At 44.7% G+C, this 26,809-nt stretch overlaps 2 protein-coding genes across 4 annotated transcripts in view; one reads left to right on the forward strand and one right to left on the reverse strand.

The window, feature by feature from the left end:
- Positions 1 to 16,150, forward strand: part of ASPHD2 (aspartate beta-hydroxylase domain containing 2) — a 55,049-nt gene extending 38,899 nt beyond the window's left edge. For 2 of the 3 annotated variants that reach the window (XM_066603910.1, XM_066603911.1), the window contains exons 4-5: positions 11,521 to 11,634; positions 14,681 to 16,147. In XM_066603910.1, the coding sequence (XP_066460007.1) occupies positions 11,521 to 11,634; positions 14,681 to 14,790 (224 nt within the window). In that variant the 3' untranslated portion in view covers positions 14,791 to 16,147. Of the gene's footprint in view, positions 1 to 11,520; positions 11,635 to 14,680 lie in introns of all 3 variants that reach the window. The other variant, XM_066603909.1, reaches the window with a different exon arrangement.
- A 3,222-nt stretch (positions 16,151 to 19,372) lies between these two features.
- Positions 19,373 to 26,809, reverse strand: LOC136627015 (uncharacterized). The gene is made up of 3 exons (XM_066601971.1): positions 25,511 to 26,809; positions 22,978 to 23,119; positions 19,373 to 20,471 (listed from the first exon to the last, which is right to left on the reverse strand). The coding sequence occupies exons 1-3, from the start codon at positions 25,938 to 25,940 to the stop codon at positions 20,249 to 20,251; spliced, it is 795 nt and encodes a 264-aa protein (XP_066458068.1). The 5' UTR covers positions 25,941 to 26,809; the 3' UTR covers positions 19,373 to 20,248.

Below are 26,809 nucleotides of genomic sequence, written 5' to 3' on the forward strand. Positions count from 1 at the left end.
TTTATACGCTGACCGAAAAGATAGGTCTTGCCCTATCTTTTGCTGAGATATGCTGGAGGCTACATCACAGGAAGAGGAGAATCCGGACAGCTGGAGGTGAGGTGACCTGGGGGACTAGAGGAGCCAGGAGAAGATCAGGGAAGAGAAGATGCAGTAAGAAGACTGCCTGGGGAGGAATGGGTAGGTATTGTTTTGTTTTTTATTTCTTTCTAATGACAAAACCCCTTTTTAACCATTAGAAGTCATTATGAGGATTACTGCCAGCCAAGGGATTTCTCTGCTGCAGCGCATATTTTCGCTAATATGCCGCAGCCCCCCGTGTGAATGGACGAGAAAATGCAAATTAAGATCGGGATTTGATTTGTGGCTTTTTTCTTTTCACGCGATGGCTGTGATTGTTTTATAAAATGCTGCAGTGATTGGCAGAGCCGTGGTGCTAGAGAACCTATCAGAGCCAGCGCTTCCTAGAGGCGGGATTTATGAACCCCAACCAGGAAGCGGCGGTTGAAGACTGCAAACAAGTGTTGGAGCTTCAGAAGGAGAAGTGCGTCGAAGCGGACAGCGCCTGTTGGGTAATGTATTGTTTTTTTTGTGTTCAGCTAGGGTTTATTTTAGGGGAAACAGTAGGACTTGCTACTGTTAGAGTTACATTGGACCGCACGAAAACCTCGATTTCATGCGATGCAACACACAGGGGGGCTCCATAGGGAAATGTGGGCTACAAAACATTGCAAATCGCGGCTGTATAGAGTAAGCTGTAACTTTTTTGTTTTTCCCCCGCAATGTAGCAGCCTACAAAACATCGCTAATGGGAAGGAATCCATTAGCAAGCATGGGCTTCACATACATGTGAATTGGAGCACTGTCGCATCGTGAGAAAATCGCATGATCTTGTCGACCGTGTGAAAGCGGCATAAAGTCCAAGTCTGTAGTTCATCCACAGTTAATTTTCCATTTTATTGGGGGGGGTTCACATACTTTTCATGTGCACACTTAGCTTTTGGCTTTTACACAGCCAAACAAAGCTCAGAGAATGCAGATAAATGGCTTCACGAAGGAAGAGCATATATACGGGGCTGTTCACTATACACATGCCCGCACTGCACAGTGAGGTCGGGAAACTTCGCATGTGTAGTTTTCCATCATGGAGATGGCCAATACTGACAGTAAGAGAAAAGGGGGACTGAACTGCGCATGCTCGAGCGCCGGGTACAAAACTACTGATGTCCAGTAGCCAATGGGGGTCAACAACCTCTTGCCATAGGCTATTTCAGGGGGTGAGTATGAGCAAACACTTTATTTTGGAAAATGCATTTTATTGGGCTACTTCTATTATTTTACATATACCTCCCACTGAGCCATCAATTATATTTCAGGAATAGCCCTTTAAACGGAACCTGTTATGGGAAACTAATGGTCCATTTACACATTTGTTCAAGCAAAGTGGGCGCTAGCTGCTCTGTGTAAGCCATTGTGCACTTTTCGTTGACTTGCCGTGGATCGCTGGGTTTCAGCCTGCATAAAAGTAGTCGCTAGTTTGTTCGCTTGTCGTTGGGTTTAAACTGCTGTCGCTCAAACAACTCGAAGGGAGTGGTGATGGTTTGTCAGGGCGCACTCTCTGCCCCCTCCGCCTCCCTGCATTCACCAAAACAATTTCATGTTTTCGCTGGCATTTGTGGCATGTTCGTTAGGGTTTTCGTGCAAAAGCCTCCAGAGTAGCAAGTGATTATATATACGCTATAGCTTATAGATGGAGCTGGTTCTGCAATAGCCGTCCACATACTTCAACACTTTTTTTTTCTTTGCAATAATTTAGCCCAGCTAAACAGAATGATTAATTAACAAGCCAATCTACAGACTGCCACAGTAGACAATGGCTTTTTCTTCGCACTAATTAAAAACCGCCCACCTATAGATTTTTACAAAAGCCAATCCACATACTTGCACAAAACAAACGTTTTGTTCTTCGCATATATATACACCCACCTGAGCAGACACTCATTTGGACCAATGTGGGAGTGGGTGATGGCATGAAAGTGCAGGATGAGCAGGCAGCTAGCTGGGTGACCGGAGGGGTAGAGGGAAGAATGTCAGGGAGGCTAGTCCTGTACTGGCACACCCAGAGACGTACCTTGAAGCTCCTGGGCCCCAATGCAAAACCTGGAACGGGGCCCCCAACTATAATGCTTTATTCATAGTACTGGGCTCCCTATATAGAGAAGAGAGGCCTTATTGGCCCCCTAAGGCTCCTGGGCCCGGGTGCAACCGCATCCCCTGCATCCTCTATAGTTACGCCCCTGGGCACACCCCAATAAGTTTGCAAAGTTGTCAGATGAGGGGAATGCCTTTACAGGGTTGGCGCTGCTGCAGCACAACACGTCCTTTGACGGCCAGGGCTTTGAGGGTGTTTACTGCAGTCCAACATGTGAACATGTTGTACATTTTGAAGGCCCACATTCTGGATATAAATGAGTAATTGGTCACAGTTTGATCCATTGATAATATGGAAAAGAGTCTTCTGCTGACATAGCAGGTACTTGCTGGGGCACATGTGGAGTTGGACAGGTGACAGATGGTGGGGTAGAGGGTAGCATCTCCTGACCAGCCACGAGGCGCTCACTAGAGGCCAGGTACTGGGAGAAGAAGTTTCAATGGGAAAACTGGCATCAGACTCGCGTGCACATCCCACGCCGCACAATGTGTTTTCCGGCCCTATTGAGAATGATGAGCAACACGTTCTGAGGGAACAGCAAAAGATAGAACATGCCGCAATATTTTATAGCACCGTGATGTGGGAGAAGATTGCTCATCTATTTGACCCCACACAAAAGAATGGGTTCATATTTGTGCGTCTCGCAATGCAGAAGTCTTGCGCGATTTTCTCGGCCGTGTAAAAGCGGCCTATCCCAAGCACGCGTGACTCCATTTACTGTTAATTTTTTAACCACGTCTGCTGGAAGTGTGTTTCCGGCATCTACTGCTTTTCTGGTGAAAACGCGGTCATGAACATGAGCCCCAACGTAAACCATAGTCTAATCCTGAGGTAAATAGTTGAGGCGGTAGTTTAATCTTGGTAGTTTGTGTCGCCCCCCACCCACTATAATAAACTGGATAACTAAAACCTGTGGATCTCATAAAGGAAACGAGTTTCTGTCAATAACCTAACATGATTATCTTTCCTAACTGGTGCAGGAGCCATCCAGAGGGACGGCCATTTTGGACTTAAAGGCATTAGCCAGGTTTTTTTTAAATTAATGGATTATCATCAGAATAGGCTACTAATATCTGATCAGTGGGAGTCCATCGACCAGCTGATTGAAGTAGCTGTGGTGCTGTTCAGTTAGCATGTCCTATTTTTCGTCTCTGATAGTCTGCGAGATATTTCACTGATTAGGCCACATGTAAAAGCTCAATTAGCATAGCCTCATAGGCTAAAGTGGGTTAGTGTGCTGCACCTGAATTAAGGCTTAAGGGAAAGTAAAACAATTTTGTTAACTTTTTAATAGCTAACAAAAATACGTTTCAGTACTACTCGGCCCTCTTCATCAGCCTAGTTATGATCTAAAGAAACATTATACACAAAAAAGACAGTGTGCAATTAATTTGCATTCAAAAAAAGTAACAGGGTAACCGAATGAAGTACATCCTTAAATGCGCAGACCAGCTCTCCGGCGCGAGCACGCCGTAGCGGCTCCATTGAACAGAGCAGAAGACCGCACTGCGCAAGCGCGTCTAATGGAAGGACAGCGTTAGTCGACGCCATGGAGATGGGGACGCCAGCACCGGAGGAGGTAAGTGTATAACTTCTGTATGGCTCATATTTAATGCACGATGTATATTACAAAGTGCATTAATATGGCCATACAGAAGTGTATAACTGCACTTGCTGCCGCGAGACAACCCCTTTAATTAGTCCACAGATATCAGCTTGAGATTTATTGTCTCTAAATTGATGCTCTTTTAGAGACTTGGTGCCCCGACTACTCCTGGGGTAGGGTGGGGGTATAACATCTGAGAGGTTTACTGCAGGGCTAGTGGGGTCCTGCCAACCACTCTTCAACATATATATTGGCTTGATTCAAAGTATCATAAAACATTTACTATACTAGGGTAGCGAAACTTGTCACATCCCCAAAGCACCCTAAACTAAGTAATGGTACTGTTGAAGCACATGATAAGGAGCCAGGGGAGGTTTTTTTTTTTATACTTGCCTGCTGCCTGGTTCCTGCGGTGCCCGCCTATGAATATTGCATATGATACTGAAAACCCGACTCTTTTTATAGTGTGCATGCTGTCCCTTAGACTTGTGTGTGTGATCCCATGATGCAATTGTGGAGTGCCCATGGTTGCTGTGGGCCAAGTGTAGGCTCCCTGAGCTGCCATGTATTTAACATTAAAAACACAATATACTGCAATACTTAAGTATTCCAGTGCATTGTGGAAGCGAACAAAAGTTCAAGTCCCCAAGGAGACTTAAAAGAAGGTAAGACTTAAAAGGAAAAAAACCTGCCCCACCCCTAAACTGCCTACACAATTAAAAAAAAAATACATTGGTATCGCTGCATATGAAAGCCTGAAATAAGCATCGTATTTTTATCTCGCACAATAAAAAAAAGTCCCAACACACCCTCCATCGATGGAAAAATATAGTTATTGGAATCTGAATAATATGACCCAAAGCATTTTTTAAATAAGAGTGTTTTTAATATCAATAAACATAGTATTGTCATCATGGTACTGACCCGTGGAATGAAGTTGGCACTGCTTTTGCAGCACTCATCAAACTACTAACGACCACGTGTCTGTATGTTTGTGTGTGTTCTTATGCTCCGCCCCCTGGTGACACCATCGTTCCGCCCCGTGGTGACGCCATTGTTCCGCCCCCTGGTGACGCCATTGAAGGTCCCACAACATATATAAAACAGAGTCTGACCAACAAAAGAACAACACAGGGCTCTTGGAAGGGGAGGATAAAAATAACACACTGAGAATACAACTAAGCCGTTATTATCTCAGACACAACTCAACAGTCCTGACAGAACACATTGACCTACCACAGAGATCCGGTGGCCTGAAGGACCTGTGGCGATATCACTGCTGTGGGAGGACACAAGCTGTGTTAGTCTTGTGTGGTAATCAAGCTACTGTGAGTGTGATATGCCACCAGTAACACTGGGACTATAATGTCCTAATAATTACTAGTCAAACTACTAAGAACCGTGTGTGTGTGTGTGTCTTATGCTCCACCCCTGGGGATGTCATCGCTCCGCCCCCTGGTGACGTCATTGCAGGTGCTACAACATATATAAAACAGTCTAACAGAAAAACACCACAGTTAGGGCTCTTAGAAGGGGAGGACAAAAATAATACACTCTGAAAATACAACTAAGCTGTTATCTCAGAGGGCACAACTCAGCAGTCCTGACAGAACACACTGACCTACCTCCACCACAGAGATCCAGTGGGCTAAGGGACCTGTGGTGATGTCACGGCTGTGGAAAGTAATCAAGCTGCTGTGTGTGTGTGTGATGTGCCACCAGAAACACTGGGACTACAATGTCCTAATAATTACTAGTATTGCTGTAAAGATGACAACCCTCCCCTACTAAAAATGGCACAATAGTTTTTTTTTTTTTTTTTCTCTAATCCACCCCACTTAAAATGTGTGTTTTCTAGCACATTATATGATGCATTAAATGGTACTATTAAAAAGTACAACTGATTTTGCAGAAATCTGTCCTCATACAGCTATGGAAAAATGTTAAAAAAAAAAAAAAAAAAAAAGCTCTTGAGAGGAAAGACTGAAAAAACAAAAACCTGAAAAATGTTTGGTAGTTAAAAAGTTAATGGCACCATTTAATGTACCATGTAATCTAGCAAAGAACATTGTGGGATGGAATGAGAAGAAAAAAAGCCATTGTGACATTTTTTTCTAAAGTTTCAGGCTTACAACGTTCATTGTGTGATAAAAAGAACCTGTTAACGTTATTTTGGGAGACAATAAAGTTGCAGCGACGCTGAAGTTATAGTTTTGGTGCATTTTATTAGATTTACAAAATCATAAAAATAGCTTTGTGTCACCATATTCGTACACCTGTAACTTTTTTTTTTAATTTTTTTATTTTTATTTTCCCATACATGGAGCGTGTGTTTTTGTTGTGCAAGCTTGTATTCTTTTATTGGTATCATCTTTTTTTTTTATTATTATTATTATTATTCCATTTGTGGGGACAGGCAAGGTGACAGAAAAAAATGTTTCTTTTCTTTTTACACAGTTCAGTTCACTTAGGGGTAAGTAACAATATTTTAAAGGGATTGTACCACAATTTCAAATTATCCTCTATACACAGCTTGTAGCCTGCTCTCTTGTAATTGCAGGGTCTCTTTCCCCCAAGCACTGATGTCCCTACGAATGGAGCGCTCCATTCATTTTAATGATTGAAAATGCCCAAGAGGGTGCCGCTCGGCTATCTGTGATTGAAAGTAAATGAAGTGCTATTGCACAATATACTGCAATACGTAAGTATTGCTGTGCATTGTAGAAGTGAACAAAAGTTCAAGTCCCCTAGGGAGACTTAAAAAATGTAAGATTTTTTTTTAAAAAAAAGCAAAGCACAACTTGTCCGTCTTTGTTCCCTACAAAACAATCTAATCACACACACACACAGCTGTACCCCCTCCTGTATTGCGTATGGAGAGTGTTGGATACGCTACCCATAGACAACAATAGGGCTGTCCGTGTGAGATAGTACCTGCTACGATCATCTCTTTCACATGCGTATTTACAGGCAATGTATATATGCTAATGGAGCAATGAAAATCCATGTACTTTGACTCCATTCACCGCTTATTACATGGGCGTACATGGCACCACGTATGCAGTGAAATCGTGCTCGTGGACATGAGCCCTAAGACTACCAATGCACAGTATGCATCAGCTAGACAGAGAAGCAGCATAGCCATCTTGGTAGGTCTGGAGAGTCGCTTTAAGGAGTCTGAGGGTATGTTCATATGTAGCGGAAATGTGAAAAATCTGCAGTGTATGTCAATTTATGCTTCAGATTTTCTACGATTAATTTAACTCGTTACATGAAGAGCTAAAATCCACGTCACAATCTACACCAAAATCTACTTGTGGTCTTTGACCTGGATCGGCACCAGAATCGGCATTGTGTGACTGTCTAGTAACAGAGGGACATCTTGTCTGGAAGCCTCCTGCCTAATTGGCATTCATTCCATGGCGGTTTCTCCACTCGCTGATTATCTCCTGATATTTCTCGTTTGTGATAATGAAGACTTTTTTTTTATTTTTTTTTAAACTACTTCTTGATTTTCCACTATCACTATAGCTTTTCTTCAACGGAAGGGATTCCCAAACTGCAAGTAGAATACACTTGTGGAAAGGCTTGCGGGGGGAACGTTGAGAGATTTTGATGTCTGACCTAGTTAAGTTTTGTTGCTGTATATTTTCTTGTAATTAACACCTTCCTTTCACACCGAGATGACGTGCCAACCCTCAGGAAAGTGAAGACATTCAGAGCTGCTGCGCAGTAGTGAGGTCCCTCCGCATTGTGTTACGAGAGGCTTCTCCGAAGTACAGAATGTCACATGACCTTTTCCTGTGTGCTGTTCCACTTCTGCTCCAAATTAAAGGAGTTGTTCATGGGCGTAACAATTGCATGGATCTTTTGCAAATAGAAATGAATGGAATTAACAAATCTACCTTTAATGATGAAAGCAGATTTCAGAGCTTCCCTTCTGGACCCATCAGCGCCACTTCCACAATCATTCCAAAACGGGCACATCGCTCTCCCCTATGTTGGTGATGTGCTTGAAGTGTTCATTAGCTAAGCTAGCCCCCTTCTTTGTCTCTGCCTCCGCTTCATGTCTGTGTTGGAAAGACTGTGGAAGGGGAGCTGCCAGGCGCTGGTGAAGGGTGCCGGAATAAGGAAATTGCTGCAGTTTTCGTTGTTAAAGGGACTATACCACAAAACATTTTTTAGTAAAATATGATAGAGAAACAATTTTATTTTTTTAAATCTGTTTTAAAGGAGATGTCTCGAGGAAGCAGTGATTATTTTTTTTTGCCCAATCCCCCTAATTAAACATACATTACTAATTACCCCTGTAAATGACTTTCCTAGCTGGTTTGTACTTACCGTTCCAGCAACTTATAAAAGTTTCCCCAAGATGGCCGCCGGCTCTTTCCCCGTCGCTCGCTGCAGCCCGACGTGCGCGCTCCCGAGACGCTGCCAGCTGTGTCTCCATGGCAACCGGACGCCCCGCAGCCGCCGACCAGACGCCCCGCAGCCGCCGACCAGTCACCCACCGCCAGGCAGCAGGTAACCGGCGCTAGCCCCCGGCTCCCCAGCGCTACGCTCCCGGCTCCCCAGCGCTAGACCCTCAGCCCAGGTGAAGGCCCCGGAGCCCAGCGCTAGGTTCCGGAGCCCAGGTGAAGGCCCCGGAGCCCAGCGCTGGGCTCCGGGGCCTTCACCTGTCAGTGAACATCACCCCCGACCCATCACTTACCCCCCTGGCCCAGCGCTAGTTCCCCCGGCCTAGCGACAGCCCCCCCCCCCCCCCCCCCCCCCGGCCTAGCGACAGCCCCCCCATCGCAGCGACAGCCCCCCCCCCGGCCTAGCGACAGCCCCCCCATCGCAGCGACAGCCCCCCCCCCCCCCCCCCCATGACAGCGACGACAGCCCCCCCCGGCCCATCACTTACCTGGACGGCAGGACAGCTGGACGGCAGGACAGCTGGGCGGCAGGACAGCTGGGCGGCTTCTCCGGACAGCTGGGCGGCTCTGCACCTTCCTCTAACAGAGGAAGGTACAGAATGGCCGCTCCAGCGCGCTCCCGAGCAGTGACAGCTCATCTGCGCATGCGCAGAAGAGCTGTAGCGGGGAGCACACTGAAGCGGCTCGTGCTGAAAGGAGAAGACCGGACTGCGCAAGCGCGTCTAAAAAAGCAAGCTGCCAGCGAATTTAGACGGAACCATGGAGACGAGGACGCTAGCAACGGAGCAGGTAAGTGAATAACTTCTGTATGGCTCATATTTAATGCACGATGTATATTACAAAGTGCATTAATATGGCCATACGGAAGTGTATACCCCCACTTGGTTTCGCGAGACCACCCCTTTAAGTTTCTGATTTGTAGAATTTTTTTATTTTTTTATTCTGTTGTCTATACATGACTAATGGGGGCTGCCATCTTTCATGAGCTACATTTAACAGCATTTAGAGACATGCCAAACAGCAGCCACATGAGCCATTCACACAATGGACAGGAGCTGGCCAGTTGACTTGTATGGGAGACTCTTCTAGACATTGTCTGTAACGGTCCATTTAGACAGGACGAATGTTGGGCAAACGATGCCTGACACTCGTCCCCGCATACACTCGCTCCCATGCTGTTGCACAGGAGCTAGTATTACTGGCTCACTCACAGAGCGGCCAGCAGGGGGGGGCGCAGCATAAACACTAGACTATGAGCTGGTCGTTCAGTGTAAATAGCAGCTGTTCAGTACTGAACGGCCGCTATGTTAAGTCAATGGAGAGGGGGAGAAATCTCCTCCAGCTGCCTCACTGTGAGACAGCGATACTGGCTCCCATGTAGGTGCACAGGAGCTAGTATGTGCGGGGATGAGTGTCGGGCATCGTTTGCATGACATTCGTCTATTCTAAATGGGCCTTAACATGTGTAGTGGTTATTTTGCAGGGAGGGGAGTAGATGATCACAGGTTACCACTAGAGATGAGCGAACGTACTCTGTAAGGCCGATTTCGCAATCGAGCACTGCGATTTTCGAGTACTTCACTACTCGGGTGAAAAGTACTCGGGGGCGCTGTGGGTGAGCGGGGGGTTGCAGAGGGGAGTGGGGGGGAGAGAGAGAGAGAGAGAGAGAGCTCCCACCTGTTCCGCGCTGCTACCCCCCGCTCCACCACGCCCCGCCCCCCCGGTGACCCCCGAATCTTTTCACCCGGTATGTTACATTCAAAAGCTTTGCTGTAGTCGATGAAACACATATACACGTCCTTTTGATACTCCCCGGTCGTCTTTACGATCCCGCGCAGGTTCGCAATTTCTGTCTCTGGTGCCACATCCTTTTCGGAAGCCAGCTTGAACGTCCGGCAGTTCCCGTTCAACAATTGTCGCAATGTATGCAAGGCAAGTAAAATAAACTATCCGCGCTCCAAGGGAATACAGGGCTTCCAATATAGGGAAACAATGTCCTTCTTTATTAATATTCGTGAGCAACGCGTTTCGGTAGATAAACTACCTTTTTCAAGCTCCGACCGGAGTTTTATAAGGGTACAATCATCAGAAATGATGTGTTTTGGAATGCTTTTTGTGGAAACTTTTTGTTTCTTTCTTGCAGCGGTTATTTTTTTGTTTTGCCCTTGTAGTTCTTAATAATGGTGCAGTTTTCACAATCCACTAGATGCCAGACCAATACTCTTCCCTCCAGACTGACCATGTCATTGCTTCCTAACTAGAGCTATTCTTGCAGCATGTCTGGGCTACTTGCTCTCCCGAGAGCGGAGGCTAGAGGAGGTCAAACAAGGCTTGACTAGTCATGAAACAGAGGCCATATAAACTTGGGCATCAATAAGGGTGCGTATTTTCCACACTAGAAAAATCCACGCAAGTATTCATGTCAAAACTGACACTATTTGGTGCGCTGGCAGCAGGTTGTTCAGACTGTAAACTGTAGTAAAATTCGGCCTTCACATGGAAGAGCGAGAGTAGGCATGGGCATTTTTAGAAAGGAAGGCAGGTACAACCCCTTTATCACCTATCCACAGTTTAGATGATCAGTCTGATCAGTTGGGATGCCGTTGCTGAGACACCTGCTAATCCTGAAAGGGGGGGTTTCATATTTTTCCTCCTCCGTGAAGGCTCGCTGCACTCCCTACAGTGAGGAGTTGATTGAATGGAATGGCTGTCATGCATGTGTTTGCCCACTCTATTCATTGTCATTGGGGCAGCCAGAGATGGCCGTGCATTTGCAGTTGGCTATTTTCCTCAGCCCTATTGAAACTAATGTAACGCCGCTCTATCTAGTCTGACGTCACTGTGGGGGGCAGCGACCCTGCATTAACCAGAAGATGGGGACACAAGGGCTGCCATTCTCCTGATCAGTGGGTGTTGAGCAGTGAGGCCCTCACCTATCAAACTTTTATTGCCTATGCTATACGTAACTACAAGGACTTTGTGGTGTTTTTTGAACAATTCTCTAGCCTGATCTACAATTCTTCCATAGTGGATCCAAAGGTGATCTGAAAGTAATCTCTGAAATTACACAATGCCTGGTATATCTTGACTGTCTACCCCCTCACACAAGGGAGATGTTGGCAAACGTCTACGTGTAATAATGTAATTTAATAAAGGCCACGTGTCTGTTCAATGGTGGATGCTGGGAAGACATTATTACAAAATACAGCAACTACAATGTGACTCTCTAAGAATCTGATATTCCTCAAACTGTTGTGTAATAATCCGGTATATTTCATTCCAAGGTCTACGAATCCCAGCGAACTGTGAGCTTGTGGTAGGAGGAGAACCACAGTGTTGGGCAGAAGGACATTGTCTTCTTTTTGATGACTCTTTCCTGCACACAGCATTTCATGAAGGTGGGTTCTTTCGTCAGTTTAAAAGGGTTCCGTTTTTATAATTTAAAGCTTTTTGGGATAATTCCTGTATGTACATTGCTGGTTTGCAAAAATAGAGAATGGTTATCACTTTTTAACTCTTTCCAATCCACTGTCTGACGTCTAAAGACATACTGATTGAAGGCTGTACAGCTCCGATGTCGGAAGACGTTCGGCAGGGTATTCTTACTGTATATTACTGGCTGCTCTGTTGTCAGGGGCCTCTCCAACATGTTCCATACTGCAATACTGGCTGTTGCCAGCAGATGGCGTCATTCTATAAGGGCAGAAAGAGAAAACCCCCTAGGGAACCTTGAATCCAAAATTGGATTTCAAAGGGTTAAAGGGAAGCGGTCACTGCGGTTGGAGACAGTAAGAACCTCGATAGCATAAACCTTTGACAGGCACAGCCATTGCAGGGGTATATATGTGGTTCTAAAATACTGAGGCTTTTCAGAATAAAAACACTTTAAAAATCAGCAAAGAATGTGGCTTGGTATTATGGGAGCAGAGCCTCGACTGCTTCTCCCCACCCACTTCGTCTATATTGACCTTTCTATTCCTGTTTCTAGATAGGGAGAGATCTGTCTGTCTATGTAATCTGGCCGGAGCGGCCAGTAGGACTCAGCCCCCATGATGCCAAATCCCATTCTGTGCCAATTTTCAAAGCATGTTTATTCTGAAACGCCAGAGCAGAATAAGAGTGTGGGTTCAGACAGCATGCACCTGGTGGCAGGTTCCCTTTAACCCCTACCCCGACCCATGATGATAATGTATGACCTTGGAAACTGTTCATTGTTCCACTATGAAGTATATTTTCAGCATAACGATCTTGTGGGTACTGCCCTGCATTTTTGCATGCACAGGCACAGTGTGTAGTGGTATGCCAGCATATTGCTAATTAAAGTTTAAAGGAGTAGTCACATCCTATAAAGAGAGGGCATATCGCTAGACTATGTCATCCATTAATGATCGTGGAGGAGGGGGGGGGTAATTCAACCTCTGGAACCCTCACCAATACTGATATAGAGCTGCATTCACTTATAAGTGTTCCCTGCACAGGAGCTCCCTGGCCACTGGATCTGCAGGACAATGGTGAAGTGGATGCATTGTTAAATTTGCGCTGCTGCCCTTTCTTTCATACTCGGGATCCTAGTGAGATGCTATCACTGTATAAGATAGAAATGCCCCTTTAGGCCCTTATGTGGGACTAAAAAGAAACTTTAAGGGGAACCTGTCAGCTTGAGCATACATGATGTTATAGAGCAGGAGGAGCTGAGCAGATTCATATATAATTTTACGGGGAAAGACTTAATATAACTTGTAGTGTATTCACTTTAACCTCTACACATTCTGAGCTGAACAGTCCAATGGGCGGTCCTATCAGTAACTAGCAGTTATTTGTGTGACACTGAACATAAGGGGTAGCTGTCAATCACCGATGGCTCCGCCCATTGGACTGTACAGCTCAGAATGAGCAGAGATATAAATGAATAAACTACAAGTTATATAGGTTTGAGGAAAGAGTCAGTATATCAGTCTGCTCGGCTCCTCCCGCTCTATAATGTGATACCTGCAGTTTGGACTTTAAAAAATAATACCCAGCATGCTCTACTTTCCTGAGCATATGAGCACAAAAATTGACTTAATTACCTTAATTGTTTATTGCTTGGGTGCGCATGCAAAAAAAAATACAGTAAAGCGCGCACACAGGCATGCACAAAAGTGCAACACCCATCGCGCAAATGTGCATGTAAATGTGCTTAAACCCGATTGACACCGTCCTGAAATAATCTGGAATGCAGAGATGGCAACAACAAATAAATATCTCCTCTTTGAGCTCAAAATGTATCTGCTTTTATGGCCGGCTCACACAGTTGCAAGTGTAATAGGCTGCGGGGGGCTCACAGCTTTTTACAGCCGGGGCACCGGCTGTGACTTTGTGTATTGCCGCATATGGTGGTTAAAAAAAAAAAAAAAAGTGTGTACTGCGCATGACCGCATTCACGGTCATGCACAGTACAATTTTGTTTCTCGTGCTATCTGCAAACAATGGCGCATATACACCTCTTGAAATCTAATTGCATATGGGTGTGCATATATACGCACCCATAGAGAACAATGGGCTCTATCTCGCATAGATACACGGCAAAATAGAACATGCTCTATTGCTAATATGACCGAAACTGCGTAAAGCACTCTTAATTGCCTGCGAGTTACCACGTATCACGCAGGCGGATAGAGCTCGCGTAATACGTGAGCCTGGCCTAAAAGGGTTAAAAGTAGAGATGAGCGAGCATACTCGCTAAGGCTGGATTCACACGAACGTATATCGGCTCAGTTTTCACGCCGAGCCGATATATGGCGTCTCTCTCTGCAGGGTGGGTGGCTGGAAGAGCCAGGAGCAGTGCTCTGAGCTCCCGCCCCCTCTCTGCCTTCTCTCCGCCCCTCTGCACTATTTGCAATGTGGAGAGGCGGGAGGGGGCAGGGCTAATTCACAGGACTTTTTCCCCGTCCCGCCTCCTTTCATTGCAAATAGTGCAGAGGGGGCGGTAAGGAGGCAGAGAGGGGGCGGGAGCTCAGTTCCTGCTCCTGGCTCTTCCATCCCCCCCGCCCGCAGATGAGGACGACGTATATCGGCTCGGCGTGACAACCGGGCTGATATACGTTCGTGTGAATCCACCCTAAGGGCAATTACTCAAGCGAGCATTGCCCTTAGCGAGTACCTGCCCGCTCGAGAGAAAAGGTTCGGGTGCCGGCGTTGCGGCAGTCAGCAGAGGGGAGAGAGGGGGAGAGAGATCTCCCCTCCGTTTTCTCCCCGCTCTCCCCCGCAGCTCCCTGCCTGCCGCCGGCACCCAAACCTTTTCTCTCGAGCGGGCAGGTACTCGCTAAGGGCAATGCTCGCTTGAGTAATTGCCCTTAGCGAGTATGCTCGCTCATCACTAATTGCTTTTAATTTACAACCATTATCTTCCAACAATCATTCCTTGTTGACATTAAACCCATTCTTCCATTTCTATCCCTTCAGGACTCGCTGAAGAAGGACCGAGAGTGATATTCATGGTCGATCTGTGGCACCCCAATGTGGCAGCCGCTGAACGCCAAGCCCTGGATTCCATATTTGCTCCCGGTCGCTGATTCTCAAGAATACCACTTTTTGCAAGAAAACATCTATGCTCATGGGATATTGCCTCAAAGAAAAAAAAACTAAAAAAAAAAAAAAAAAAAGCTTGTCTCTAAAACAAAAAAAGGGGAAAAAAAAAAGCTTCTGTGTATATTAAGTACATCTTATGTTATCTATTTAACCATTGGCTTTTCCATAGGTTTACATTGTAGCAATTATGTGATGGCGAAGCATATGCATCAACAACTCGCAACTCTCTGGCACGAAAGAGCACCGAACTCGACTCAGCAGAGGAGAGCACTTAATATGGACGCTAAAGACTCCTGGCTCCATATCTTAATAAACAGCACAAACCAACCTTCTACTTAAAAGCTTATTAACAATGCGACCAAGGCTGAGAGCAAATCAATAGGCGCTAATAGGAAGTATTCAGGGAATGACTGGAAAGACTCTACAATGCTCAGTTCTGTAGCAAGGACTGTATTATCTCACATTGCAGCTAATACCATATCCTCCATTCTCTACTAGAATGCAGCTCTACTATAGTATGTTACATGTTGCTACTGTATATTTATACAACTCTGAAATACAAGTTAAGGACAAAGTGACCAAGCGGTGTACTCGGAACATGGCGGTAGGCCGTCAGGTTCAGGTCAAAAGTGATCAACCATGTAGGATTCTAGTTCTCATATATTGGGGTGACTACACCCTCCTAAATCATACGGGAGACACCTCTCTCAGCTCAGCCATGACGATGAAGTCTTTTTTTAAAAACCCGCTTTGGTGGGTAACGCTTAAGGAATAGAGAAAATTGAGATAAAATTGAGGACTTTCTACTATGGTCCATATTTCTAGAGACTTTTTTTGAATTGACTAATAGGCATAATTCTTCAGATGTCTTTAGATTCTATATATGAGCTCACTTATGTAGCCGTGGGCATTGGAAGGGCTGAGTCAAGATTATTTTTAAGGAATTTCAGAGATATTGTATCTTTATCCGACCAAAGCATTTTTGTTTTTTTTGTTTGATAAAAGGAACATTTCTGGTCTGTCTGTCTAGTGTTCCAGCTCCAGATTGAAGAAGCTCTCCGTTTATGGTGGTTGTAAAAGCAGCCATTTTGTCTTTAATGTAGGAAAAAAATATTTTCTTTTTCTTTTTGTCTTGTACTTTCGCAGTGCAACAGACTCCATTTTGTTCCGTAATAAAAAAAAAAAAAAAGTCGTGTCTCGGATATATAGTGTTTTCGGTTTGGTGCTTTCTTGTGGGTGAAGAGAAGTAAGCGGTTTCGCTTTTATGTGAATTGTGACTCGAAAGGGTTGGCGTCCCAGATGGTCCCATTCATGTTCTATTGGTGATAAATTCTGGCGACTGGACAGATTTACTTTTTTTTTTTGTTTGAATCTGGAGACCTATATGTTCTAACAATTATGGTGTTGAAAGGGTTAAGTAATCGAATTTGAAAGCTTTGAAGACCGAGGGACATAACTGTCCCATAGTTTAAAGGGTTACTGTGTATGGACGTTTTTTACTAAACCACATCTATTATCTCAAAACCTTGAAACCCAACACCGCAACATTTAAAGGGGTATTCCAGTTGTGAAGCACACTTTCAAAAATGTCAGATAGGAAAGGTGTTTGCACCATGTTTATACACAGCTGGTGATGGGTACAAATCGTGCAGCCATTACCACCTTATCCTGTCCCCCATTTCTCACGTTTCCCTGCATCACTATTTTCCAAGATGGCCAACGTCTCCCTGCTAACATGCAGCTTGAAGTTTCATTTATCACCATTCTTCACTCTGAACTTTCTTCCTGTACGTGTGCCCACTATAGACTGCCATGTTATTGGTCGGCAATCCAGTCCCAAGAGCTGAAGAGAAGAAAAACTTGTCCCTGATCGCAAGCCCAACCGGTAGCGCTGGAATATCTACAGTTCGTATCAAAGGCAACCTGGGAATTACCACTTCTGAAGTGCCGGGAGAAGGTGATTTTGCCATTTTCTCATCCAATTTGCCAAAAGTTGCATGAATGAGAGGCAGCCGTGACAGTCACGGCTGCATTTCCCCTTTAAGCGCACATTTAATCGGTCCAGGTGCGACCAAGTATACGCCGCACCCAGGATACCGTCGGGTGGGGGAGAGTATAGCTCTGCTAAGCTCCCTCCCCCTCTCCGTCCCTTGCCAGCTGTCGGCAAAGGTAGGGGGCGGGAGCTAGTGTGCTAATCTCTCACCCCGTCCCTTTGCTGACAGCCGGAAAGGGGGAGGGAGTTTAGCAGACATGCTACTAAACTCCCTCCCTTTTCTGTCAGCTCTCATAAAAGTTTATGGGACCAGCCTGCCGAAATGTGCATTGTATGCGCTATCTTTTTCGGCTGGTCATTTATACGCACCAGAAAATCGCCCATCTGAACTGATGCATTGAAATCCAATGAATCAGATGGTCGCGTATATTGGCCGGCCGTGAAAACGCAGCCGATATACGCTTGTGTGAATAAACCCTATGACTTATGCAGGTTTCTGGCCTACTAGGACAGGGGCCTATACGATGGATGGGGAGGGGTACAGTTTCAGCCAGCCAAAATCCTTCTGTACCCTGACCAGGGGTAAAGAGCCCCAAAACACAGCTGTCTGTATGCTTATGTTGTCCTTCTGGACAAGACTCTGGTAATATTGGCTAAAACCAGTCATGTTAAATGGTTGGACATTGACTTTTTGTAGGAAAGCTACGATTTAATAGGCTGTGCTGTCGAGACATTGTACCATCTCCCATCTGTGACCCTAAGGCCTCTTAGGAGCGCACAGAAACAGCTATAGGAAACAATTGTTTCCTATAGAATCATTCACATGCAGAAATTGTAGCTGTGCTAAATACTCACATGTCACAAAGCTAGGACATGTGAGTGCTATGCGCGCCTCTAGCTCTGTGGTGCGTGCAAAGATAGGACCTGTCCTGTCTCTGCTGTGTGCTTTCCATAGACTCCTATGGGAGCTGGAATACACGCACCACAGATCATGTGAACAGGCTAATTCAAGTAGCTGGAATTAACCCCTTCACACGATCTCTGCTTGTGGCTATACAGCGTGGGGACAGCGCTCGTGTGGAAGAGGCCTAAGGAGAAAAGATAGCGCTCCAGACCCACATCACAGGCATCTAGCTAGTTAAGCCAGAGACCTTCTGCACACTGATGAGAGGTAAACACCCTGAAACAGCTGTCTGTGTGTGGTATTCTGACTTGGCTTTCAATTCCCAATCATTGTTACAAGGCTTGTATAAAGAGTCTAACATTGACTTGCAGGAATGCTGCAGAGGTATTGTTCCATCTCTCTCATTGCATATCACCAGAGGAGCACAAATTGCTTTATAAGGCTCCTCACTCACTCAATCACCTTCTACGTGCTCTCCCTAAGGAGAATAGATGGCGTTCCTGACCCAGTTTATATCAGCATGCTCAATTCGTGTCTAATAGTTGAGACCATTTACAGAGCTTTTTCTCAAAAGGTATTCTCAACTTGCATGTAGTCTTTCCATTTCAGATCCTTCCATGTTGGCAAGTAATGAACAAGCCCATGGGATAGATTTGACTATGTCTACCCCAATCCCAGCTCATTTCTTATAGGAGAAAAAGTCCTAAAAATCTGTTTCCTCAATGGGACTCCTATGTGAACCCCATTCCTTATCATAGGATGTTGTATACAAGTCTGCCAAACTATCATCTAGAAATCTGATATTAGTATGATAAGAAATGTTTATTGAAATATCATCATGAAAAAGGGAGTCTTAATCCACACAACATATAAGCCATTAAGAAATGAGTACATAAATATTTCCTTTACAAATAAAGTGCCTTTTTTTCTTTTATTTAATAATTTCCCCCCGCCCCCTACAACTATTTGTACAGTATACATATTCCATCTTTATACAGATACATTATACACTTTGCTAATCATATTACAACTTTTATTTTTTCAATACAGTGTGCACAAATACCCGATTTAATTCACACGGCCCTTTAAGTACCGTATATACTTGAGTATTAGCCGACCTGAGTATAAGCTGAATCAATAAGTTTTACTACAAAAAACTGGGAAAACTTATTGACTCGAGTATAAGCCGAGCTATACTCGAGTATATACTGGGTAAAGAAAAAATGCAATACTCACCTCCCAGACGGCGTCTGTGTCCCCAGAGCGATGGTCTCCCCGTCGGTGTGGCAAGCGGCTTGATACTCCTCCCCTTTGTCATCTCCTTGCTTGGCTTTGAATTTCCCCACCATCAGTGCTGTGTAAGTAAGCGCTGTGATTGGATCAAGCGCCAGCCAATTACAGCTGGTGCTCAATAAACCAATCATAGCCATTCAGTGATGTCATCTACTGAATGGCTGTGGATGATCGAGTACCGGCTGTGATTGGCTGGCGCTTGATCCAATCACCGCGCTTACCTACACAGTGCTGACGGCAGGAGAATTCAAAGCTGAGCAGGGAGATGACCGTGAGAAGAATTCTCAAGCACCTTGGCGCACCACCGAGGGGACCATTGCGCCGGTGATACAGACGCAGTATACGGTGAGTATTGCGGGTTTTTTGTTGTTTTTTTTTTTTTTTACCTCACTCGAGTATAAGCCGAGGGGGGCATTTTCAGCATTAAAAAAATGTGCTGAAAAACTAGGCTTATACTCGAGTATATATGGTAAATGTGAAATCAGAAACATCAATGGAGGAAGTCTGCACTCTATAAGTGACACTCGCTGGAATCAGCATGTCTGCCACTATAATGTGCTTCCCTCAGGGAGTACAGCATGAAGTACCTGACAGGTTCCCTTCTAAGTTTGCTTCATGCTATATGCAAATTAGCAGTGGACCATCCAATGGGCAATCCAACTCTACCTGTGATCCGGGCTCTCTCCCTACATATTGTTGAAAAAAAACAAAAAACGCCCCATTCTGTGCTTAGTGACGTCTCCAGCTCTGCCTACTGTGGCACATGTGAGTAACGTCAGTCCAGGCCTAGAGCCACAGCGCATGCACCTGACCGCTTAGTGCGGGCGCAAGCACAAGGATGGTGGGACACATGCCGTCTCCAGCTGGAGATGTCACTGAGCACGGAATGGGCAGAGAGAGATCCTGGACCCCAGGCAGAGGTGGATTGCTCATGGGACGGTCCATCGCTAATTTGCATATAGTATGCGGCAAACTTAAAAGAGCTATATGTGGAGACCCTGAACGGAAATAAGGGGAACAATACATTCCTCATCACATGGCACATTTAGCAGTATATTCTGTTTGTAGACCAAAGATTATGTGACAGACTTCCTTTTAAAAACTCTTATGAAACGTTCTTGTATCATTCCCCAATTATGTTTTGTGCTATCACATGATCCTTTCCATGTATGCCCTCTACATGCAGCACAGCATACTCCCATTGTCCTGCAGACTTCATTCCTGTTCTTAAGATTGTTCTACAGTCTTGCCCTTAGTACCTATATTGTAGAGCTATGAACGGCGGCTGAAGCAGAGGCGCTCCAGGGAGGTTACACGGCACTTGAAGGTCGTTCTGGATGCAGTGTAAGGACAAGCTCAACTCTGTTACTTCTTCATTCACCGGGTCTGCCAACGCTTTCTCTTTTAAGACTTGCAAGAGGAACATCACATCGAGAGACAAATCCATAATAGGGCCGCGCCTTATCTGTGTGAAGCTAGGAAAACAAATTAGATTAATGTGCGTTTTAGAGGTGGAAGTAACACTATACAAGGTGCATCTCAGAAATAACAATGTTAAGGTTTGTTCACCAGTCTTAACCTTTAATGCCACACAAGTTCCATCCAATTGGGATATGGACGGAACTCGCACGGGAAAATAATTATTAGAACAGAGACTCACGCACACTAGCGATTTATTTATTTATTTTTTCACTCAGTATGCGGGTCAGAGTTTGAAAAATTCCCGCACGTCCTATTCTTGTGCGAGTTTTGCACAATATAGAACATGTCCCAGACATCTGACGGACATGGAGCGTTTGTGTGCTGTGCAACCCACATCACCCATGTAAATACACCTTTCATCTCTTTCAATTTTAGTAATACTACCGTATTTCCCTCAAAATAAGACACTGTCTTATATCCCCCCCCCCCCCCCCCAAAAAAAGGGCACAGTGTCTTATTTTCAGGGGTGGAGCTTATACGTACCTCGTCCGCGGCGTCCCGATGGTCTCCGGCGGAGCTGCGGCAAACAGCTGAGTCCTCCATCTGCCTGCTCAGCTTCTACTGGTAATGGGGCTTTGAATACCCCACCTCCAGCAAAGCGAGCGCTGTGATTGGCTAAGCATAGCGCCAATCACAGCCATCCAGTGATGTCATCCACTGAATGGCTGTGATTGGCTCATCAAGTGCGGGCTGCAATTGGCAGATGGCACCGAGATTAGCCAATCACAGGGCTCGCTCTGCTGGAAACGAGGTATTTAAAGCCCCGTCACCAGCAGAAGCTGAGCAGGCAGATGGGGAGGACTCAGCTGTTTGCCGCAGCTCCACCGGAGTCCATCTGGATGCCGCGGACCAGGTAAGTATTGACCTTTTTTTTGTTGATGGGGGGGGGGGGCGCGCACCTCAGCTAGGTCCTACTTTTGGGGGAGGCCTTATATTTCAAGCCTCCCCCAAAAACCCGATAAGTCTTACTATCGGGGTAGGACCTGTTTTTGGGGAAACACTGTATTCAATGTGAACTTTAAAGAAAACCTTCTCTTACATTTTACAATGACAAAGAACAATTAGCTATTCAAAACTATATTTCATACCATTAACACTCTCTTTCAACCGTACAATCATGGATGTGCTGCCATTTTCAAACTTACCCAATTACCAATGTTTTTATGTAGACCTGATCAATTTAAAAACAAAATGATAATTGTTGAGCATTTCATGCATTCGCAATGTGTAATAATACTCTGCTCACAAAATTAAGGGAACATTTAAGGCCTCTTGCACATGGGCTACAAAATCACAAGATTTTGTAGCGACGCGACATGTATGTGAGGCTCATGGTTTCCAATGGGTTCTTTTGTGCTACAAAACATCTCTCATGTGATACAACCCATTGGAAACCATGGGCTTCATATTTTTATATATATATATATATTAATTATAGTGTGTGTGTTTTGTAGTGATGTCGCATCACTACTCAATCTCGCGATTATGTAGCCCGTGTGAAAGAGGCCCTAATCATACATCAGATGTCTCTATCATCTCTATCTCCAAATTCTTTCACGTCTCTCACATGTGCTCAGTGTAAACCTGCTCTCATCTGTACAGAGAATGGGGTGCCAAAGGCAGGCCTGCAAATAGTGGTGTTTTCCGGCAAATGGTGCTGGGCTGTGAGCACAAGTCCCACTTCCACCTCCAACCCCGATGAAGACTTCCGGCCCTGCTGCATTGACAGTGGGGTGAGTGATCAGCTGATTTCCGGGGATCCCAAGCAGCAGGGTCATAGCGATTAACTATTGATGACCTATTCTGTGGATAGGTCAATATTAAGATTTGCCTGGAAAATTCCTTTAAAGCCTTCTGGCCTGTCCAATTACCGTATTTTTCGCTTTATAGGACACACCAGATAATAAGACGCACCCCTGTTCTAAAGGGGGAAAATATGGGAAAACATTTTTTTAACTCACCCAGGAACAATGCAGGGGATAGTGCAGAGCGATGGTGCAGAAGGAGCAGCAGAGGTCTGAAACATTAGAGCTCCGTGTCACAGCGGCACTTCTTCAGCAGGAGGAAGGGAAAAAGCTGATTGGTGGAGGTGAGGAAGCAGCAGCATTTCCTGCCGGCGCTCACCAACAATCAGCGGCACGTATGGGTGGCAGTGAGGAGGAGAGAAAACAGGTAAGTGATCGCACATTTGTTGGCGCAAGTTTATTTGTGCGGCCGCGATTTAGTTAGTGCGATCGTGCGTTTAAATTCACGATCGCGGGAACCAATGCCGATACAACGAATTTTGGCACATTGGCTTTATAAGACGCAGCTGCTTTTCCCCCCCACACTTTGGGAGTAAGAAAAGTGCATCTTATAAAGCGAAAAATACAGTAATTGGACAGGCCAAAGGCTTTTTCACTAGTATTCAGATCCCTGCAGCTGTTTAGTGACAATGGAATAAAACAGTCCTACAGAATTCATTTTCTGCAATATTATATGACAGTAACAGACAGATACCTTGAGCGTCTAAGTCCATTGATGAAAAGTTCTGGAATAACTGTAAGTTCTTCACCTGCTGAAACTTCCAAATGTAATTCGGCTCGCTGAATGGAAGAGCTGAAGACATCCGAATCAATGTAGAAAGCTGCCACTCGTCCTCCTACAGCCAAACACATTCCTTTTAGCTTGTCAGCCAACCTCATCTTATAATATGTTGTTTTACGGGAAACTGAAAGCTTTTGTTCAACATGAAATGTAACAGTTGAGGTACAAACATGAATGATGGGTGCCATGTATGGAAAGGAAGTCATGGTAAGCGAGAGAAACACTTCCAAAACTTACTACCAGACTAATTCTCCCTCCCCGCTTATAATAGATAGACTCAATTGGAAAAGTTATTGGTGCTCCAATTCATCGCATTACACTCATTTTTAGTGATATCAAAGCTAAAACACATATGTCCCTTTTTTGCTTCCATGGATTGCATTAGATCGATTTGGGATCAGTGTACATTTTGCTTTCTCATACGTTTGGCCCATGGTTCCATGCTGGATTGTGCCGCTTCTACAAAATAGCTAACCGTGTGACTCGCACCTTACTTTCCTTTGAGTAATTTCCGGTCCGTCATCTGGCATATACTCGCTTTTGTCCCTTAACCATACTTCAGCCTACTGCTTTCAAACAACTTTGCGCTAAAGGCCCCCCCCCCCCCGAGAGACCTGATGACGGTTTGCTCCCTTTTGAATCAAGCACAAAAACCATTATATGCTTAAGGGCTCTTTCACACGAGCGTATGCGGTTTTTGTGTTCTCTCAGCTACGCTAAAAAACTGCATGAACGTCCATTTTTCCGCGATCGCGGCCAGCGTTTTATCACCCATTCACACGACCGGTAGTGATGTTTTTAGCGGAAAAAAATACGCCGCAACCTGTAAAACCCTCGCTCTGCAAAAATCCTCGAAATGCCTTCAAATGCCTACATAGAAGCACCTGTAAGCTTTTCGCAGTGTTGGACGCTGCTAAAATGCCTCCCCCTCCTTTTTTTTTCCAGCTCCCATAGGGGTTTATGGAAGCTGCTGCCGTATATAGGGCAACAGATTGTTCCAGAACTGTCTTTTAGCCACCGGCCATATTTCGGTTGCGTATGGCCCATTTTTGACGGTCTGACATATTTATGCGAATAAATATGGAAAATTGGAAATGAATGCCTCAGATGGTCACGTATATTGGCCGCCCGTAAAAACATTGCCGTTTATGCGCTTGTGTGAATGAAGCCTAAATTGGTACAATACCTAAAAAAAACCAAAAGAACTTCCATTGACTTTCTTGCAAATTGTATGGAGAAATGCTGGCAGATCCCTGGAGAATCAGTACAAGATTATCTTACATTGGTATTATACTCCAGCAGTACTCCATACATTTAATCTACTGATAGGTGCTGGAGGTGTCAAAGTTTCCCAGGGGCATTGTTTCATATTTTTTTGGACTGTGACCTTCTTGCACTTTTGCGCCATTGTAAAAAATCCTTAAAGTCTCTGTCCACTTACATTCTTTATGCTACCTCCATAAGGTGCTGCCTTGCACTATTGACCAATCCAGATCCAGGATGCTTCTTCATTTTCTCACTGCTGTAAAGGTTTAATTCTGTTCACTGGAAGCAAGCATCTCTACTGTCTACTTATGACTTCCTTCACAGGGAAAAATACATTCAGAATACGGAATATCTAACCGCCAGCCTTAATGACTCTTTGCATCACTTTTAGCTTACATGGGCTCTCTGGGACAATTATTGGGACTCTCAGACTTCAGTTATCAGGAAGACTGTAGTTAATTTCTTTTTTTCGGGATAGGACTTCATTATATCTCCTCTTCCTTGCTGTTACTTAGTACCTCTCTATACCACAATTGTTGACTCTGCTGTTAATGTTCTTTGTTTGTGCTTTTGTATAGCAGTCTTCTTGTTATGTATATTTCAATAAATAGATAATTGACAAAAAAATAAATACATTCAAAACAGGGATCTCCAGGTCAGTAGAAGACCTTACAGCAGACAGACAATGGACAATGGACCTCTAATCTAAGCTGCTTTTAAAATAGTAGGTTGGAGAACACCAATTAGTTTTTTTTTTACATTTATGCCTCTGACTTAAGAAAATCTAATATCAGTAGAGTTGAGCGAACGTACTCTGCCAAGCCTGATGCTCGTTCGAGTATTAGTGTAATCGATGGTGCTCATTACTCAAATGAGCATCAAATCCCGTTCGACCCCACCACAGTTTTTGGCCCCTCCCTGCCCCGACGCAAGTCAGTGGCAAATTTTTTGTCGAGAGAGAGAGACAGTACACACCAAGGAAAAAAAAACAAAAACTCGGGACCCGACGGCCCACATACAAAAATGCTCGAGTCTCCTATTGCAGTCAATGGGGTTCGTTACTCGAGTAGAGCTCTTGAATTTTCCGAAAAGCTCGACTCGAATAACGCGGACTCGAGCATTTGGCTGCTCGCTCATCTCTAAATATCAGACTTTGTGAAGAAGTATTAAGACTGTTTACCTTCATCTAAGGTTCCTTGGAGACCCTTTATCCTTCTGCAGCCGAATCCAAGCCTACAGCACCTGTAGATCCTGCTCATGTATTGGAAAAGGTTCTTTTGCGGGAATACGGGTTTAAGAGGTCCAGTGAAGACTTTCAGCATAAAGACAGAACTGGCGTCCTGATTATCAGTCGAACCTTGCCACTGGGTCCAGAACTGGTTCATGTAGTTGCATTGTGATCGATGGTGTTTTAGAATATCCTGTCCTTTGGACCATCTGTCAGCGCCAAACATTTCAAGGATATTCTCCATTCGTTCTCGGTGTTGACTGTCTGATCTCTGTTTCTTGATAAGGTTATCTGCCGAATATCCATGAGTTTTCATTGCATACATAGGAAAAGTCCAGGAAGCCTGGATAAAGACACACAGGCAAAGCCCAAATCTAGACATCTTCCTTATTTTCAGAAAAACTTCTTAAGACTGTGCAAACGCTGCTTAAATACCCTAGCCCAGAACCCCTTAAAAGACCTCTTTCTCAGGCCGCTTTATGGGGCATTGAATGGAAAATGGCCTTTGGTATAGAATGATAGTGTGAAATCTCTGAACAATGTGTTTCTCATGCTGAGTTAATGACTTGTTTGCAGCTACCATTATGATAGTGAGAGACCTAAGTACATGAAAAGACTGGGACACAAAGTCTACGATACCCTGAGCATGCCTGGACAGGAAGGATAGAAACCAAATACACAGCGAGGTTCTACTAGAGTAGCATATCAAATAGTGTCAATTTGTGGCTTATGTCTTGCTAAATGCCTAATATACAAAAAGTTACACCACAGGAGTTTGTTATCTGCACTTTACACACGGGTCTTGGGCCATTACTTTTTCATGAACAGATCATGTGTTGATTTTTCCATCAAACTATATATATGGCTTGTTACTTATGGATCAATACTGCGACATCTGCAGCTGTCTGCCAGACAGTCGAAATTCCAACTTCACAGCAGAGAAGGTTTTTGCAAATGCTTCAGAGTGCAGGGATGAGGTTTTATTATGCAGACCGGAATTAGTTAAATAAAAGGGGGTGCAGGTACACAACATATATTTATAGGGAAAGTCCCTACTTAGCAGGAAAGTGAGCGCCCTTTTCATCTCCAAGGAGCCTTACCTTTCGCCAGGACTACTTACAAGACATTTCTTACTCTGGATGTTTCCATATTTACTGCTGCAGGCCTAAATTACAAAACCTGCAAAAAATGAATAGCTCTCACTTGCTCAGTAGATATATACTTCAAAGTAAAGTTTCACGACAAAGTTGA

Source organism: Eleutherodactylus coqui, chromosome 5 (assembly GCF_035609145.1).
Source record: "Eleutherodactylus coqui strain aEleCoq1 chromosome 5, aEleCoq1.hap1, whole genome shotgun sequence".
Taxonomy (NCBI): Eukaryota; Metazoa; Chordata; class Amphibia; order Anura; family Eleutherodactylidae; genus Eleutherodactylus; species Eleutherodactylus coqui.

Coding starts and splice junctions, on each gene's coding strand:
- LOC136627015 (XM_066601971.1), bottom strand. CDS start 25,940: ATGTCTAGATTTGGGCTTTGCCTGTGTGTCTTTATCCAGGCTTCCTGG. Junction 23,120..25,510: donor CCAAGGAACCTTAGATGAAG/GTAAACAGTCTT, acceptor GTTTGGCTGTAG/GAGGACGAGTGGCAGCTTTC. Junction 20,472..22,977: donor AATGGACTTAGACGCTCAAG/GTATCTGTCTGT, acceptor TTGTTTTCCTAG/CTTCACACAGATAAGGCGCG.